The sequence below is a fragment of the Dermochelys coriacea genome, chromosome 11 (assembly GCF_009764565.3).
Source record: "Dermochelys coriacea isolate rDerCor1 chromosome 11, rDerCor1.pri.v4, whole genome shotgun sequence".
NCBI lineage: Eukaryota > Metazoa > Chordata > Testudines > Dermochelyidae > Dermochelys > Dermochelys coriacea.
The window spans coordinates 11289877-11306391 of record NC_050078.2 but is presented as its reverse complement, the minus strand read 5'-3'; the positions used below and the strand labels follow the sequence as shown (position 1 = coordinate 11306391).

The 16515-nt window shown below is 46.3% G+C and overlaps 1 protein-coding gene and 1 long non-coding RNA gene across 2 annotated transcripts in view; both read left to right on the top strand.

Moving 5' to 3' along the window:
- The window catches only part of ADCY5 (adenylate cyclase 5), a 358907-nt gene that overhangs the window by 198389 nt on the left and 144003 nt on the right, over window positions 1–16515 (top strand). The window contains exon 2 of the mRNA XM_043504850.1: window positions 10302–10451. Within this exon, the coding sequence (XP_043360785.1) occupies window positions 10302–10451 (150 nt within the window). The remainder of the gene's footprint in view (window positions 1–10301; window positions 10452–16515) is intronic.
- On the top strand, window positions 435–7606 carry LOC122458054. The gene is made up of 2 exons (XR_006277874.1): window positions 435–609; window positions 7546–7606. It is a non-coding gene; the product is annotated as an uncharacterized LOC122458054 (long non-coding RNA).

Below are 16515 nucleotides of genomic sequence, written 5' to 3'. Positions count from 1 at the left end.
ATATCATCTGTCTCCATGCACACCTGGATGGTGTGCCATGAATGAGGCACCAGTGCTACAATGATATCTGCATCTGTGGACCCCCTCTGACTTCAGTGGGGCTTTGTGTTGGCACAGAGATGTGCCTGCAGTAGAACTCATTGCAGGAGTGAGGTCTTCCCACTGTCCAATGAGTGGACCCCAATGTATTCACTGCGCAATGTCTAACCTGCCTAGAGGAGGCTTGTCTACATGAGGACTCTCAGGATTGTTAAAATGCATCTATTTATCCCTTTGAAGGATTAAGCTACAGCAAACTAAGGTCACCTCACTTTTGAATGAGAGCATCCACACAGAGATTTAATGTCCTTTAACAGTGCGTTAACTTTACAGCTTTAGTTGATTTGTCTTAACTTTCCTGGGTGCCTGTTACAAATTGTTCCAGTTAGGACATGTACAGTTCGTTTCTAGGCTGAGGCAACCAAATAAAGACAAACTGCAGAGTATCTCAGAGTTTGTAGGTTTATTATGCTCAAGCGTGGTACCGCTCTGTTAAGCAGAACAGGACCCCGATTACAGGTTACACAAAGATTATATACTGTTGGCAAAACATCCTGCCTGTGTGCCTCGGTGGGGGGGGGGGGGGCTAAACCATAAACAGGCCTTCTCCTTATCTATTACCTATCCCCTGCAGCCACCTTCCCCATGCAAAAAAAGCTGAAGTGGCAACTATTTCAGGCATGTCTGGCTGGTTCCTGTCTCCTTTGTTTCCCTTATCTTGAAACTGTCCCGCTGTCCACCTTGAAGGATCCTTCCTTGGTACATGATGTGCTCGCTTCTAGTTAATGGCCGAGAGGAAACCCAAAATGGAGTCACATATGCTAACTAGGTTGATTTCCCCTAACAGTCCCTCCTTTTCTTATGTACATCAGTAAACTATATGGGGCAGAATAACCTCGATGCAAGATTGAAATTTGCCGGTAGCACATACTACACCATTGTAGGCATACAAAGAATAATACAAAAACAGAAACAGACATAAGAATGAGGTACAAAATACGCCTTCCCCAAGCCCCCAAGTCTGGCAGCGAGGAGGTGAGCCAGCTCTAGGCCTCATGGAATCCAGTACTGGTGTCATCAAGGGTGACATGGTGAAGCGAGGTGGCCTGCTGCATAAGGGTGTGGATATCGGTTTCCACCCTGTGGTGTTGATTCACAAAGACACAACAGCTTGAGTTAACAAGAACACAAGTCCCCCCTTGTTTGCAAGGAGATAGTCCAAGGCTAAGCCGTTCTGCAGTGTGGTCTGAGATAACAGAGTCACCTCAATTTGAAGGGTAGACAAGGCGTCTGCAGTGGCATTTGCCATTAATTCTAAGGCTGCAGAAATATTAACTATATCCTTTTCCAATTCACTCACCCCCACCCAGGGCAAAAACCAACGAACAAAGGAGTGAAAGCCTGTAGGCCATTCAGAGAGAGGGTTTAATGGGACATTTTGTCGGTTCCTCCATACCAGATTCCGAATTCCCCCCTGGGCCAGGGTCTGGTGTACTGCAGCAGCGGGTCTTATGGCTCCTAAGGTGCATGTACCACACCAACCTGCTGGGAGGATTTATAAGCCATGTGGTTGCACAACCAGAACCAGCCTGATCCCTCAGGGACAGGCCACGGCGCCCTGGAATACTTGGGGGGACTTGCCGCACCAGAGCTAATGTGGGTGGTATCATTGCACCCTACAAAGTTACCCACAAAAACTGTATTTTTGAAATTCTTATGTCGTGACACACATAAAGCATAACTACCCTGGGCCACCATATCAACAGACAAAGTTTGGATTGTAACATTCCAGTTAAATGGAGTGTCTGTCCGTAATCCAGCCTGGAGGGTTCAGTTGAGAGGGATAGGCACCCCTTCCAACGGGATTCCCTGACTTATGTATGTGGGGGTATGAATACAGACCCAACACTGAGTTCGATTAACCCCCTGTGATATAGCATGGGTTAAATCCAGGAAGCTGTTGCCTTCCCATCCGTGTACCGAACTCGAGAATAGAGAGGGGATTCCACAGGCCACCCATACCAGTATTTGCATCCTCCTGTGAACCACACAAAAAACAGGACAACAAAAATAAGTCCAAGTAACAAGAAAACAAGAAGTCCTGATGTAATCTCGAGATCCCAATAGTTGGGGAGTTCAGCCAGGGACTGCCAGTTGTGTTCATTCGCGGGGTGGCTCGTCGGACAGCTCGTCGGGCCCAGGCGGGGGTTCCTGCACCAACTTAGCGTAGCTGTGATGGATCCAGGAATTTCTACCTGCAACTTCTAAAGCAGAATAAGTACATAACAGAACCTGGTATGGCCCCTCCCATCGGGGTTCCAAGGGGTCTGTACGGGGGAATTTTTTACCACCACCCAATCCCCTGGTTTGAAGGGATGAACCTGTAAACCTAATGGCGCGGTTTGAAACAACTGAGCCTCAGACTGAGCTCTGTCTGTAATCTGGCTACATATCTGGCCAAGGTCTCATCTCCATCCAAAAGGCTAGTGTGAGCGGGAACATAGGTTCCTGGAACCAAAGCCGGCCTCCCAAACAATACCTCGAATGGGGACAAGCCCAGGGGCATGTGTGGGGCCCGCCTTACATGCCACAGGACTATGGGCAAAACCTCTGGCCACTTCAGTCCAGTCTCTTTGCAAAACTTTGCTACCATCGTCTTCAGGGTTCAATTCATGCGCTCCACCTGCCCTGCCGACTGGGGTGGTAAGGGGTGTGGAGTTGTCGCGCAATCCCCAGGCACCGGTACAGCTCCTCTAAAATCTTTGCAGTGAAGTGTGATCCTTGGTCTGAGTCGATGACTTCAGGGACTCCAAATCTGGGCACAATGTTTTTCAGTAGAAATTTTACCACAGATCTGGCATCTGTTTTTCTGGTTGGTACTGCTTCGGGCCATCCAGAAAGTTGATCCACTATTATAAGGAGGTGGCGAAACCCCGAGCTTTTAGGCATTTCTGCATAGTCCATCTGTAATCACTGAAATGGGAAGTTAGCCCAAGGTCTCCCCCCCCTCCAGTGTTGGCATCGAGCCAAGACCGAGCAGAGAAGGCCAGGCAAGTAGAGCAGGAGCCAAGAGCTCACTTCAGGGCCAGATAGACATGAGGCACCGCCCAACATTTAAGAATAGCAGCTGCAGTGGCCTGAATGCCAGCATGACCCAAAGAATGAAATAGTGGGCAGCTGAGAGCAGATAGCGACGGGGGAGAATAGGTTTGTTCCCGATTCGCTTTGTTCCCTTATCAACGGCCTTCAGAGCCTTCCCCGCGTTTCCAGTCCTGGAGCTCGTCAGGTGGCACATCAGCATACAAGTGTGTCCAGTCCGTCGCGGGAAGGACATATCCAGAAGAATAGTTGCTGACGCCGGGAACGGGCTGAAGGGCAGCAGTCTTGCAGCCGCATCAGCCACGGCATTAACTTGAGAGACAGGATTCTCAGACTGCTGGTGAGCATAACTGTGGACAACAGCCAGTTCCATTGGACCTTGAATGGCACCCAAAGTGCAAAGATTAAAGGGCCGTTTTGCAATCTTAGTGCCTGAGGAGGTTAGAAACCCTCGCTGTTTCCAGAGCTGGCCTGTAGCATGCAAACCCCGAAGGCATATCTAGAGTCTGTATAAACGGTAACAAATTTCCCAACAGACAATAAGCAAGCCCTACTAAGAGTGTGCAATTCCGCGCCTGAGCACTAAAGAAAGGTGGAAGGGGGGCTGCTTCTACAACGGTTGTCTGAGTAGTGATGGAATAGCCGGATGCCCTCCAATAGAAGGAGGAGGCCATCGGTAAAAAGGGACAGGTCCAGGTTTTTCAGAGGGAGTGGTTCGTAAATCTGGTCGAGGCTTACCGCTCTCAGCGACGACCTCCATGCATACATGGTGAGGTGTGCCATTCTCCGGAAGGAGTGTCAGTGTAGCGGGTTGAGGACATTGGCAGCGGTGAAGGGTGATGTTGTCAGCGGCCAGCAGAATCAGCTCGTATTTATGTGCCGGCTGCGGAGACAGCACCTGCGTTGTATGCTGTTTTAAGAGAACCTCAACCTCGTGGGGGACCCAAAACAGTCAAAGGATGCCCCAGAACATAGGCGTGACTGTTCCACCATAAGGGCTGCAGTGGCAATGGACCGCACACAGGAGACTGATCCCCGAATGACAGGGTCTAATTGTACGGAATAGTAAACTATGGGGCGTGGGCGATCCCCTAGGTACTGCAATGGGACACCGCTGGCCACTCCCCGTTGCTCATGACTGAAGAGAAAAAATGGTTTACCGTAATCCAGGAGTCCCAAGGCGGGTGCAGAGATCAGGGCTTTCTTTGTGGACGCGAAAGCGGCTTCCATCTCCGGGGTCCAGAGAACAGGATCGGGTTTAGAAGTTGTGGTGGCCTGGACTGACAGTTTCACCAATTCCCCGAAGGCCACTCTCCAGGGTCGGCAGAACCCCGCAGCCCCCAGGAAAGCCCACAACTGCTTTTTTGTAATCGGGCGTGGGTAATCCTGGATTGCCTGCATCCTATCAGGAAAGAGTAAGCGCTCTCCAGGCCGAATCACAAAACCTAAATAGATCACCTGGTTCGGCACAGCTGCAGCTTGGATGGAGATGCACAGTGGCCCTTAATTAGCTAATGTAGTAAGCAGAGTAACAGAATCAGCTAAACATGCATTAAAATCAGAGCTAGCAATCAACAAATCATCCACATATTGGACTAGAACAGAGGAGCTAGGCAAAAACAATGTATTTCAAATCATTGGCTAGAATTCAGGAAAAATAGTGGGGGAGCCTGAGAACCCTTGGGGGAGGCGCGTCCAGGTTAGCTGCTGACCCCCCCCCAAGTGAACGCAAACAGATATTGGAGTCAGCGTGCAAAGGAATACTGAAAAATGCAGCACACAAGTCTACAACCGTGAAACAAGTAGCCGACTGGGGAATCAGTGTCAGAATAGTACTTGGATCAGGGACCTCTGGGTGAGGAGTTATAATATAACTATTATTGCACCGCAGATCTTGAACGAACCGATAAACTGGGCACCCATCCGGAGCCCAGCTTTGGCTTTTTCACAGGAATGATAGAGTATTACAAGGAGAGCTGCACGGAACCAAGACCTCCTGAGTTAAGTAGCTAGAGATAAGAAGGGAAATACCTTCTTCCGCCTCCTTCGGCAAGGGATATTGTTTTACGGAGGAAGGCGGCCCATTCCTCACCTGCAGACTGACTGGAGTGGCTGATTTAGGAGGCCCACTCGGTGGAACTCACGCTCCACAAATTGGGTGGAACGCTGGACAATTCTGTGGGGAGATCGGGAATCGGGTAACCGAGGCCATAAAAGAAGCAACCGCCGAGTCCAGGACGGACATGCAAAGAGCCCCTCAGGGGCACAATATATGTGGGCTCCCAGCTTGCTAAACACGTCCCACCCAGAAGGTTAGCGGGGCCTTCTGGCATGAAACAAATCTATGTGACAACTTTAAAGAACCCAGCTCCACAGGGACGGGGCAGGATAGGGAGCCAGGCACGAGTTGCCCTCAATACCCTGCACCCAGACCTGGTATTAGAAAGAGAGCCCAGAACAAAAGTTAAAGTGGAAAGGCTCCGGTATCCACCAAAAGGGCACAAAACCGTTCCCCCATTTTCAAGTAAATTTCCGACTGCAATCCAAGATCCCATTCCAACTCTCCCATGGCTCCCAAAATCTCCGCCTCTAGTCGCTGGGGATTAGCGAAGTCCTGGGGAGCGTTAGGGGGAAAGGAAGAACCGGTCTCCAACTGATCCTGCCAAGGAGCCCCTCATGGAAGCAGGGGGCATTCCCTCTTCCAGTGCCCTGGTTGCTTACAATAGTTACAGTTCCCGTTCCTTATCCCATCCCAGCATCCTCCCCATCCTGTCCCGCGTCTGCGTCCCCTTGTATTCCCGTGTCTCTGCCAGCGCTGATTCCCCAAGGGAACCTGTAATGCGGCTGCCAACATACTTACTTCCTCCTTCTTTTGCTTACATTTTTCCTTAGCTTTCTCCTAGTCGCTACCATTAAACACAAAAGTGGCCAGGCGAACTACTTCGCTTAGGGGTTTCCCTGGCCAATCGGGAACATGTTTAGTTAAATACTTCTTTATGTCCGGCGCCACTTGATCGACAAAATAAGAGACCATCATCGTGCGGCTAACTTCGGCTTCTGGCTCCACCCCTCCCACATACATTCTAACCTGCTTAAACAAGCGGGCCAAAAAAAATGCAGATGGATGCTCGTTTAGGTCTTGCTGGTACACTGTAATTTTGACCATTTGCCGTCTTACTACCTGCCCTATGGATGCTCTCCAGGAGCCTTTCCTGGGCAGCTGAGAGGCGGGCCCGGCCATTGAGGTCATTAGGATTCCAACCTGGATCGGCTTTGGGCCAAGGGGTGCGATTCTCAGCATCCCCCACCCAACGCCGATTAGCGTCTAGAATAGAAATACCGCTTGTCAGGGGTAAATAGGGTTTGCAAAATAGCCTGGGCGTCTGCCCAGTTAGGCTTGAATGCCGTAAAGACTGAATGGATAGTCTGTAGGACTCTTTCCTGATCGTCGCAGCAACCTCGGCATCTGTGACTGCCAGGTTACCAAGGTCCCCAGGGCCAAAAGGGCGGTGGACCGTGACCATAGGACATGGTCAGTGCCCGTTGCAATGGGCTGTTGTATCGGGGTGCTTGAAGCGCAACAGAGGGTAGGGTTAGAGATGGGTATAGAGGGGCAACAGGAGGAGGAGTAGGGGGGAAGAGACGGAGGAGGGAAGCAGCATAGGGTGGAGCGGAACCTGCAAGCGGCATGCAAACCTTAGATCTGGTACCAGAGCCCAAAGTCGAGAGGTGCCCCTTATCTCGGGCGTATGCCAATTATCCCATACATACCAATAATCCATTTGAGCTGGATGCTTGTCCTCCAGCTGTTGTCTAAGGCAGGTTAATTCATCCTGTCCAAAAGTTCCGTCAGGTGGCCATCCAAAGGGCGTCTGAATAGTCAGTGCTGGCCACTCAACTTTACACAAAATTACAGCTCTCCTTTTATCTAACCCATGGGTGCCAGAAATATTTTTCCAATTCTCGAGAATCCTCAGCCAAGGGGTTCCCCTGCTCACAGTCTTCCCAGATCCCATTCTAGGCTAACCAAAAGAAACCCTAATGTGCCACTTTATCGCCTAAGCGACGGCCCACACTCCCGTTCCTCAGAGTTCTCGAAGGTGAACTCGCCCAGTGCCGGCTGGAGTTGTCCGAGGGAAGGAGTGCAGCTTCGCTTACAAGGGCGAGCCTAGAGTCCCTTCGTGGGTCGCCAAAACTGTTACAATTATTCCAGTTAGGACACGTACAGTTCGTTTCTAGGCTGAGGCCAACCAAATAAAGACAAACTGCAGAGTATCTCAGAGTTTGTAGGTTTATTACGCTCGAGCATGGTACCAGCTCTGTTAATCAGAACGGGACCCCGATTACAGGTTACACAAAAATTATTACTGTTGGCAAAACATCCTGCCTATGTGCCTTGGGGGGGAGGGGGGCCTAAACCAATAAACAGGCCTTCTCCTTATCTATTACCAATCCCCTGCAGCCACCTTCCCCATGCAAAAAAACTGAAGTGGCAACTATTTCAGGCATGTCGGCTGGTTCCTGTCTCCTTGTTTCCCTTATCTTGAAACTGTCCTACTGTCCACCTTGAAGGATCCTTCCTTGGTACGTGTTGTGCTCGCTTCTAGTTAATGGCCGAGAGGAAACCCAAAATGGAGTCACATATGCTAACTAGGTTGATTAACCTAACAGTGCCTCTGTATAGACAAGTTCTGAGTCTATTCTCACTTACACATGTTTAAATTGAGAGCAAGTCCATTGTCCTCAGAAGATTTATTTTACATTTGCGCTGTGGCAACTACAAACATAATTAAGTCCGAACTTATTTGTATTTTAAAATTACAATGCAATATTGTAAAGTGGACCAGTCATGTATTATATATTTATGTAAAATATGGTGTGTATGTGTGCTTTGGACTATATTTTATGCATACTGATAAATGTTCTGCTTAATGTATAACTAAGTAGTTTCAATACAGAGAATTCTGGAGTCAGTTTAATCAGATGATGCAAACAATGCTATGTAGTGTTAATTCATTGAGTTTGTTTGTAATAACCATACTGGATTCACAGGCTGTCCATCACAATCAACCCATTTATGAAGCAACATGCAGAACTCTCTGTAATTCCTAGAGAAGGCCTTACTTCCATTTCCTTATTGAATTTCCTTTTCTATGATGATGAGCATCAATGTTCTTATGTTTTCTGGGGGCGAAATAATTCTAAAAAAGCCAATGTTTTCCTCAGTGTCTATAAACAAGTATTTCTTTCAAATATCCTTCTAGAATTAGGACTCTAATAAAACACATTTTTCCACAAAATTTTGTTACCTTTACTTTTGCTCAAATTAGATCTTCTTGATTTGCTTACATGCTAGATTTTCCAATGTTATAAGATATTAAAGACACACAACTATTTTTTACTGGCCCTCCAAAGACCTGGAAGAACTAAGTCTTAGTGATTTGTATTTTTTTACTATGTTGATGTAATATCATTCTTGTCCTCATTAGTTACAGAACTGTTTTAGCAATAGCTGGGGGGAAATTAAAGATCTTTAGATTTTTGTTCTTTGCTGTGAAACAAATCCTGAATGCAAGGAAAGTGGTGTAACCACTCCCTAAAAATGTGCTCATGCACTGCAAAACTAGCATTAATATGTGCCCTAATTCTGACTGCAAGCAGCCCATGCACTAGGTATGGAATATACTCGCTTTGTGTGTGTAAGTGGATGATGTTCTCATGTAATGACTGGTCCGCAAGGAGGATAAAGTACCTACCACTCCAAAGAGTTCCCCCTTAGCCGAAGCTGTGATAGGTTTTTGGAGCTGAAGGACCAGGATTCTGTTCCCAGTTCCTCATAATGGGGGCAGAGTCATTATACAGCAATTGTCTGCTGTCTCCAGCGCATGGATTTATCCCTAGTGTCAGAATAATCCTGATGGAAGTTGTGAGTAGAGACTGTTCCTGAGACACGGATTTGTGTGTGCATTCACATGCAATCCCGTAATACTGTCTACTCTAGCACGATAGCAGCATCTTTTGCCACTACTTGAGTAGTCAGCCTGAGTTCTGAGCTCCCACTGCTGCCTTCTGGGTTTGATTTACACCTGTGCATGTTGCCTGTGAGAATCTGGCTCTGTATCTACAGGGGATGGGGTGGGGGGATTACATTTGAATTGTTGTTGCATTACAGAAAGCCATTCAGAAAAAAGTACTTCCAAGATTTATATCTATGAGACTGTTACAAGTCTGATATTCTGTTCCCCTAGAAATAGGAGCTGTATTCGCACAAGTCTGTCTCTATAGGAAGATACAGTATATCCTGGCTAGCTCACAAGTGGCTGATGGTACTGGCTGATGGTACAACAAGAACGGGAAGAATGCTTGTTTGGATGTTACTGGTAGAACTGATTTGAAAATTTCTCTTAAAAAAAAATTCAACTCCAATTTTTTTAAATGTTTAGTTATTTTGTTTTCTAGTCAGTTCTAATTACCAGTGAGAGAGATGTAATTATTTTATTGGGAAATATAGTCACTGTGGAAGCAACAGAGCAATATAGCTCTTCCTACCTATTTGCACATTCACATATGTATATAACATATTATTGACCACATAAAGATGTGATCTGAAAATCATTATAATTCAACTCATTGTAAAGAGCTGAGACTGGGTGATAAAAAAAAAATTCCCAGTTTTTGAAGTCGATTGAAATCTAGTTATTTCCTTGTAATAAGTAAACACTATCTAGAATATGAAAGCTAAAGTATCTTTCAAAGTATTTTCATGCCTTTCAAATATTAATTTTCAAAGTATTTTCAGGTGTTTTAAAACAGTAATAATTAAAATCTTCCTTCAGATTCTTCTACATAATTCTGAGCTAGCCAAACATAGTCACATTAAAACCTCTTTATAAGTCTCTGACACAGTAATTTTAAGACACTTGATTGCTAACAGAATTAGAGAAAAGCATTTACATTAATGTGAAGAAATATGCTTCTGAGGGCATGTGTAAAAGTTTATACTTCAAAGAACGGCAAAGTAAAATGCACTGAAATGAAGAATACTAGGCTCAATGGTGTTGGATTGTGGAATGATTCATATAACATGCTGAGCTTTTAAGTATTCTGTCTGTTGTTGATGGTACGTTTCCAAATTGTAATCATGTTTCTCTTTTTTGTTGCAGCTGGTCTCCAATGTTCTCATCTTCTCCTGCACAAACATTGTAGGAGTGTGTACCCATTACCCAGCTGAGGTGTCTCAAAGACAAGCATTCCAAGAGACCAGGGAGTGCATTCAGGCCAGGCTACATTCTCAGAGGGAGAACCAGCAACAGGTAAGGAGAGTGACAAGAAATTTGAGAATGTAATGGCTGATTTGGAATTAGTCTGAAAACTGTTAATTTAGGGCCAGGTACTGAATGACCCTGTGTGAAAAGTTTCAGAGTAGCAGCCGTGTTAGTCTGTATCCACAAAAAGAACAGGAGTACTTGTGGCACTTTAGAGACTAACAATTTTATTTGAGCATAAGCTTTCGTGGGCTACAGCCCACTTCATCAGAATGGAACATATAGTAAGAAGATATATATACATACAGAGAACATGAAAAGGTGGAAGTTGCCATACCAACTCTAAGAGGCTAGTTAATTAGGATGAACTATTATCAGCAGGAGAAAAAAAAACTTTTGTAGTGATAATCAAGATGGCCCATTTCAGACAGTTGACAAGAAGGCGTGAGGATACTTAACATGGGGAATAGATTCAATTTGTCTAATGACCCAGCCACTCTCAGTCTCTATTCAAGCCCAAGTTAATGGTAACTAGTTTGCAAATTAATTCCAGTTCAGCAGTTTCTCATTGGAGTCTGTTTTTGAAGCTTTTCTGTTGCAAAATTGCCACCTTTTAGTCTGTTACTGATTGACCAGAGAGGTTGAAGTGTTCTCCTACTGGTTTTTGAATGTTATGATTCCTGATGTCAGATTTGTGTCCATTTATTCTTTTGCATAGAGAATGTCCAGTTTGGCCAATGTATATGGCAGAGGGGCATTGCTGGCACAAGATGGCATATATTACATTGGTAGATGTGCGGGTGAACGAGCCCCTGATGGTGTGGCTGATGTAAAACCTCTCCAGCGCATCATCAAAGATCTACAACCTATCCTGAAAGATGCTCCCTCACGCTCACAGATCTTAGGAGACAGACCAGTCCTCACAGACAGCCCCCCTACCTGAAGCAATTACTCACCAGCAACCGCACAACAAAAACACTAACCCAGGAACCTATCCTTGCAACAAAACCCAATGCCAACTCTGTCCATGTATCTATTCAAGTGACACCATCATAGGACCTAATCACATCAGCCATGCCATCAGGGACTCGTTCACCTGCACCCTGGATGAAATTCACCCTAAGCAGAGGGTTTGTACGGTTTTTATGCATCATTTCAGTCCCATCTAAGCCTATCTTGAGCATGAGTGGCATATGGGCCTTGTGCTGGCCCTCTGTACAGGGCGTATACTTCACCCCATCATAAATGTACAGCACGATGATTTGTCAGCACAGCAAATAGCATTTGGTAGTTGTAGGGCTGTTGTTCTGCTCTTCTGCACACATTAGTAGCGGGAGGCCAATTGTGGCAGAAATTAAGTAGTTCCCTATAGAGGGTGCTGCCCCAGTGCCTCCAAAGGCATTCTTCTATCTGTCTCTAAAGCGCCCTCACTTCACATTGTGTGTGTGTGTGGCTTTGAACACAACACTACAGGCTTCCGCTGACTTCCATTTTAGTTTTTAACCATATTTAATGTCCTCAGTTAGTGTCCTGTGTACTTTTGTTTGTTAGAAAAAGGCCTAATTGCTATCAGCACACAGTCTTGTTCTCAAGGGCTGTGGGCATATCTATTTGCTAATTCATTCTTTGGTATTGCTGCAATGAGTCTCTTACATCATAATAATTAGAGATGAAAAGACTTTTTAGGTCAGCTTGTCCATTCCCTTGATAATGTGGGACCATGTCCTGCAGTAAATTTTCCCGTCCAGTTTTAAATAATTCATGAAATGGGGTTCCTGTGGCTTCGCTTGAGAAGTACCTTACAGTTTTGATTGCGAGTTCGGATAGGAGGGGGATGATCAGTTGAAATGGCTGTGCATTTCTGTGAATCATAAAGGCAACACAACTTTCACTATACTACTCTGCTTTCACACACCTGCATCTGTAGATCTGGCCATGGACAGTGTTATTCTGGGCTACTTTGGGCCAACATGGGCACCATGAAATGAAGAATGTATGTATACCTAAGCTTATTTTATTTATTTGGATATCTGGTACATAGTGCATGAAATAGATGCTCTTTAAGTGTAGGGTTGCAAGTTGTCTGGTTTTCGACCAGAATGCCCAGTTGAAAAGGGACCCTGGCAGCTCCAGTCAACTCCGGTCAGCACTGCTGACCAGGTCACTAAAAATCTGGTAGGTGGCGCAGCAGGGCTAAGATAGGTCCCTGCCTGCCATGGCTCTGTGCAGCTCCTGGAAGCAGCGGCATGTCTCCCTTTCAGTTCTTATGCGTAGAGGCAGCCAGGGGGCTCCACATGCTGTCCCCACCCCAAGTGCTGGCTCTGCAGCTCCCATTGGCCAGGAATCATGGCCAATGTGAGCTGCAGGGGTGGTGCCTAGGATGGCAGTGCGCAGAGCTGCCTGGCCGTACCTCTATGTAGGAGCTGGAGGGGGGACATGCTGCTGCTTCCAGGAGCTGCCTGAGGTAAGCGCTGCCTGGAGCCTGCACCCCTGACCCCCTCCTGGACCACAGCCCCAGCCCTGATCCCCCTCCCACCCTTCAAACCTGTCGGCCCCAGCCCGGAGCACCCTCCTGCACCTCAAATGCTTCATCCCCAACCCTACCCCAGAGCCTGTACCCCCAGTGGGAGCCCTCACCCCCCATATCCCAACCCCCGCTCCAGGCTGGAGCCCTGTCCTGCACCCCAAGCCCCTCATTCCCAGCCCCACTCCCGAGCCTGCACCCCCAGCCGGAATCCTCACTCCAACCCCCTGCCGCAGCCCTGATCCCCCTCCCGCCCTCCGAACCCCTCGTTCGCCTGGAGCACCCTCCTACACTCCAAACTCTCATCCCCAGCCCCACTCCAGAGTTTGCACCCCCAGCCAGAGCCCTCACCCCCCACACCCCAAACCACTGCCTCAAACCGGAGTCACCTCCTGCACCCTGACCCCCTCATTTCTGGCCCCACCTGGAACCCACATCTCCAGCCCAGAGCCCATACCCCCTCCCATACCCCAATCCCCTGCCTAAGCCCGGAGCACTTTCCCATACTTCGAACCTCTTGGCTCCACCCCCCAGCCCGGAGCCCCCTCCTACACCCCAAATCTCTCATCCCTCGCCCCACCCCAGAGTCCACACCCCCAGCTGGAGCCCCCACCCCGTCCTGCATCCCAACCCGCTTCCTCAGTCCGGAGCACCCTCCTGCACCCTGAACTCCTCATTTCTGGCCCCACCCCAGAGCCTGCACGCCCAGCTGGAGCCCTCAGCCCCCCGCACCCCAACCCCCTGCCCCAGCCTGGTGGAAATGAGTGAGTGAGGGTGGAGAGAACGAGCGACAGAGGGAGGGGGGATGGAGTGAGCAGGGGAGGGGTCTCAGAGAAGGGGCGGGGCAGGGGGAGGGGCAAGGGTGTTCGGTTTTGTGCAAGTAGAAGGTTGGCAACCAGAACTAAGTGACTTTTACGCAAACTAAAAATACAGTCACAAAAATACAGTAAGATAAAACCAGCAACCTTCCTTCCCCCAAATCCCCAAACTAGGAAAATGTTTTACCTTCAAATGCCAGATGTCAATAAGTCTCTCCCTTCCACAAAACCCTGGCAAACAGATGGGCTTTGCAGCATGTCCTGAAGTTTGGGCTACTTCAGATGAGGCTTTGCAAAGTCAAGAGGCCCTCATGGAGACCACCCTGCTAGCAGATCCCTCCCTTTTAAACCGAGGGGAATGTCTCCCCAGACTGTAGTTATGATGCATGGGGGAGAGGGAGTCCAGTTTATAGATCAAAAACAGAAACCCCATTTCATGAGTTTAGAGGTTTATAGGTCAAAAACAACAGCTTAAGCTCCACCCAGAAAGCCCCCAGCAGCCAGTGCAGGTCCTAGAATGCTGGTGTTATGGTCTCACAGCAAGATCTCTTGTTCAATAAGTTTGCTACTTCATCCTGAACTGTTACTGATTTCCCGATTTGTTTAAGGTGTATCCCGTGTAAAATGCATTGCGATAATCTTGTCTTCAGGTGACAAGACATCAATCAGTCTCCAGACTAGGCATAGGTAAAAAATATCCATCCAGGCCAACTGCTGCTGTAAGATTATCTAACCGTATCTGGGGAATCTGACAGTACTACCAAATGCTATATGGGAGAGAGCTATGTGTAAAGGGAATACTTGTCTCTCTCAATAGCTGAAGTTGGTCCAATAAAAGTGATTACCTCACCCACCTTCTAGTGATTTCATTATCCACTACAACCTAACGAGGAGTAGTATGTTTGATTAGCATTACTGGAATGGAATAAAGAATTCTTAGCTGAAATTGCACACGCTAAACAACCTCCAACAAGTGTGTATTTTCTAAGGATTAGAGGAAAGGACTTGAAGTCAGGCTTACAGGCTTCAACTCCCAGTATTACTAATTTTTTGACCATGAACAAGTCACTCGCCCTATCTGTCAAACAGGTATAATTATTTTATGAATACCTATTTCATAAGCAGGTTCACAGGTTTAATTAATTACTGTTTGTAAGTGCGTTGAGGTCATCATGGGGAAGTGCAACATACTACTAATTAACAGTACTAGCTAGTAATATAGCTATGTGTTATGTTAATATGTTAGCTAGTTATACATGGCTAGCTGGAGAGCGAGAGAGATCTATCTGTAGTTCTGTATCTTTATCTAGTATATCTTCGTATAAAAATCAAGGAAATGTATATAATTTGTACTTATTGCTCTCCTCCTGTTTGACTACTGCCAACATAATTATAGCAAGGCAATACTATTCACCTGGCCAATACATGCTGAATGATATTACAGTTAGGGTGCAGTGTTTCATTAGAGATCTCCGTGAAATTTAAAGCTAGATACTAGCTGTGTGATGTTTTATTGTGTATGTTCTTAACCAGTTACATAAAATGAAGATGTCTAACTGGTATCAGTAAATTGTATTGAACTGTGCTCAGATTAGTTATTAAATGAAGGCTATTTCTACTCCATGTATTTGTATGAGATGGCAAACTATATCTGGGTACGTGTAACCTGTTCATTGGTTGATGATGATGCTTTGCGCTTTCCATCTGAGGATCTCAAAATACTTCAAAAGCATCAATCGATTGAGCCTGACAAAATCCTTGTGATGTAGGAAAATATTGTTATTCTCCTTTCACAGATGGGGAAAGTAGACAGATTATGGAACATTCTGAAAGTTGTCTAGGAAGTCTGTGGCAGTGCCAGTAACCTAGCATTGGGCTTCTGATCACCATAGTGGTGCTATAAGCACATAGAATCATAGAATCATAGAATATCAGGGTTGGAAGGGACCCCAGAAGGTCATCTAGTCCAACCCCCTGCTCAAAGCAGGACCAAGTCCCAGTTAAATCATCCTAGCCAGGGCTTTGTCAAGCCTGACCTTAAAAACCTCTAAGGAAGGAGATTCTACCACCTCCCTAGGTAACGCATTCCAGTGTTTCACCACCCTCTTAGTGAAAAAGTTTTTCCTAATATCCAATCTAAACCTCCCCCATTGCAACTTGAGACCATTACTCCTCGTTCTGTCATCTGCTACCATTGAGAACAGTCTAGAGCCATCCTCTTTGAAACCCCCTTTCAGGTAGTTGAAAGCAGCTATCAAATCCCCCCTCATGATCATCCTTCTGCCCTTATGGACCTACGGAGAGCGTCACAAGCCCATAAGATGTCCCTGGGTTAAGGACTAGAGCTTTACAAATACCTGTTTTTTTTAATTTGCTGACTGATGTGGAAATAATAAGAAAAAATGCAACTTTCTGATGAACCAAAAAGTTGAAAATTTTTGGATGGGGTTGAGTGAATTGATTTAATTTTGTTACTCAGGGATTTGGGGGTGGGAGTTACATTTTTAAATAAAATTGAAGAAAATTTACAAATGAAAAGTAGTTTCAAATCAAAAAAGTTTTGAAAATATTGGAACAAAAAACTTCAATTTTTTCCAATTTTTGTTAAGTGAAAGAATTGGGCGAATTCAACACCAATTCACAAAATGTATCGATCAACTAGAAACTGCATTTTTTAGCCAAAAAAAAAAGTTTTTGCCAAAAAAGTTTGCCCAGCTCTATTAAGGAGTTTTTATTTGGTTCTCTGAGTTATCTGACAGATGTGTAATAT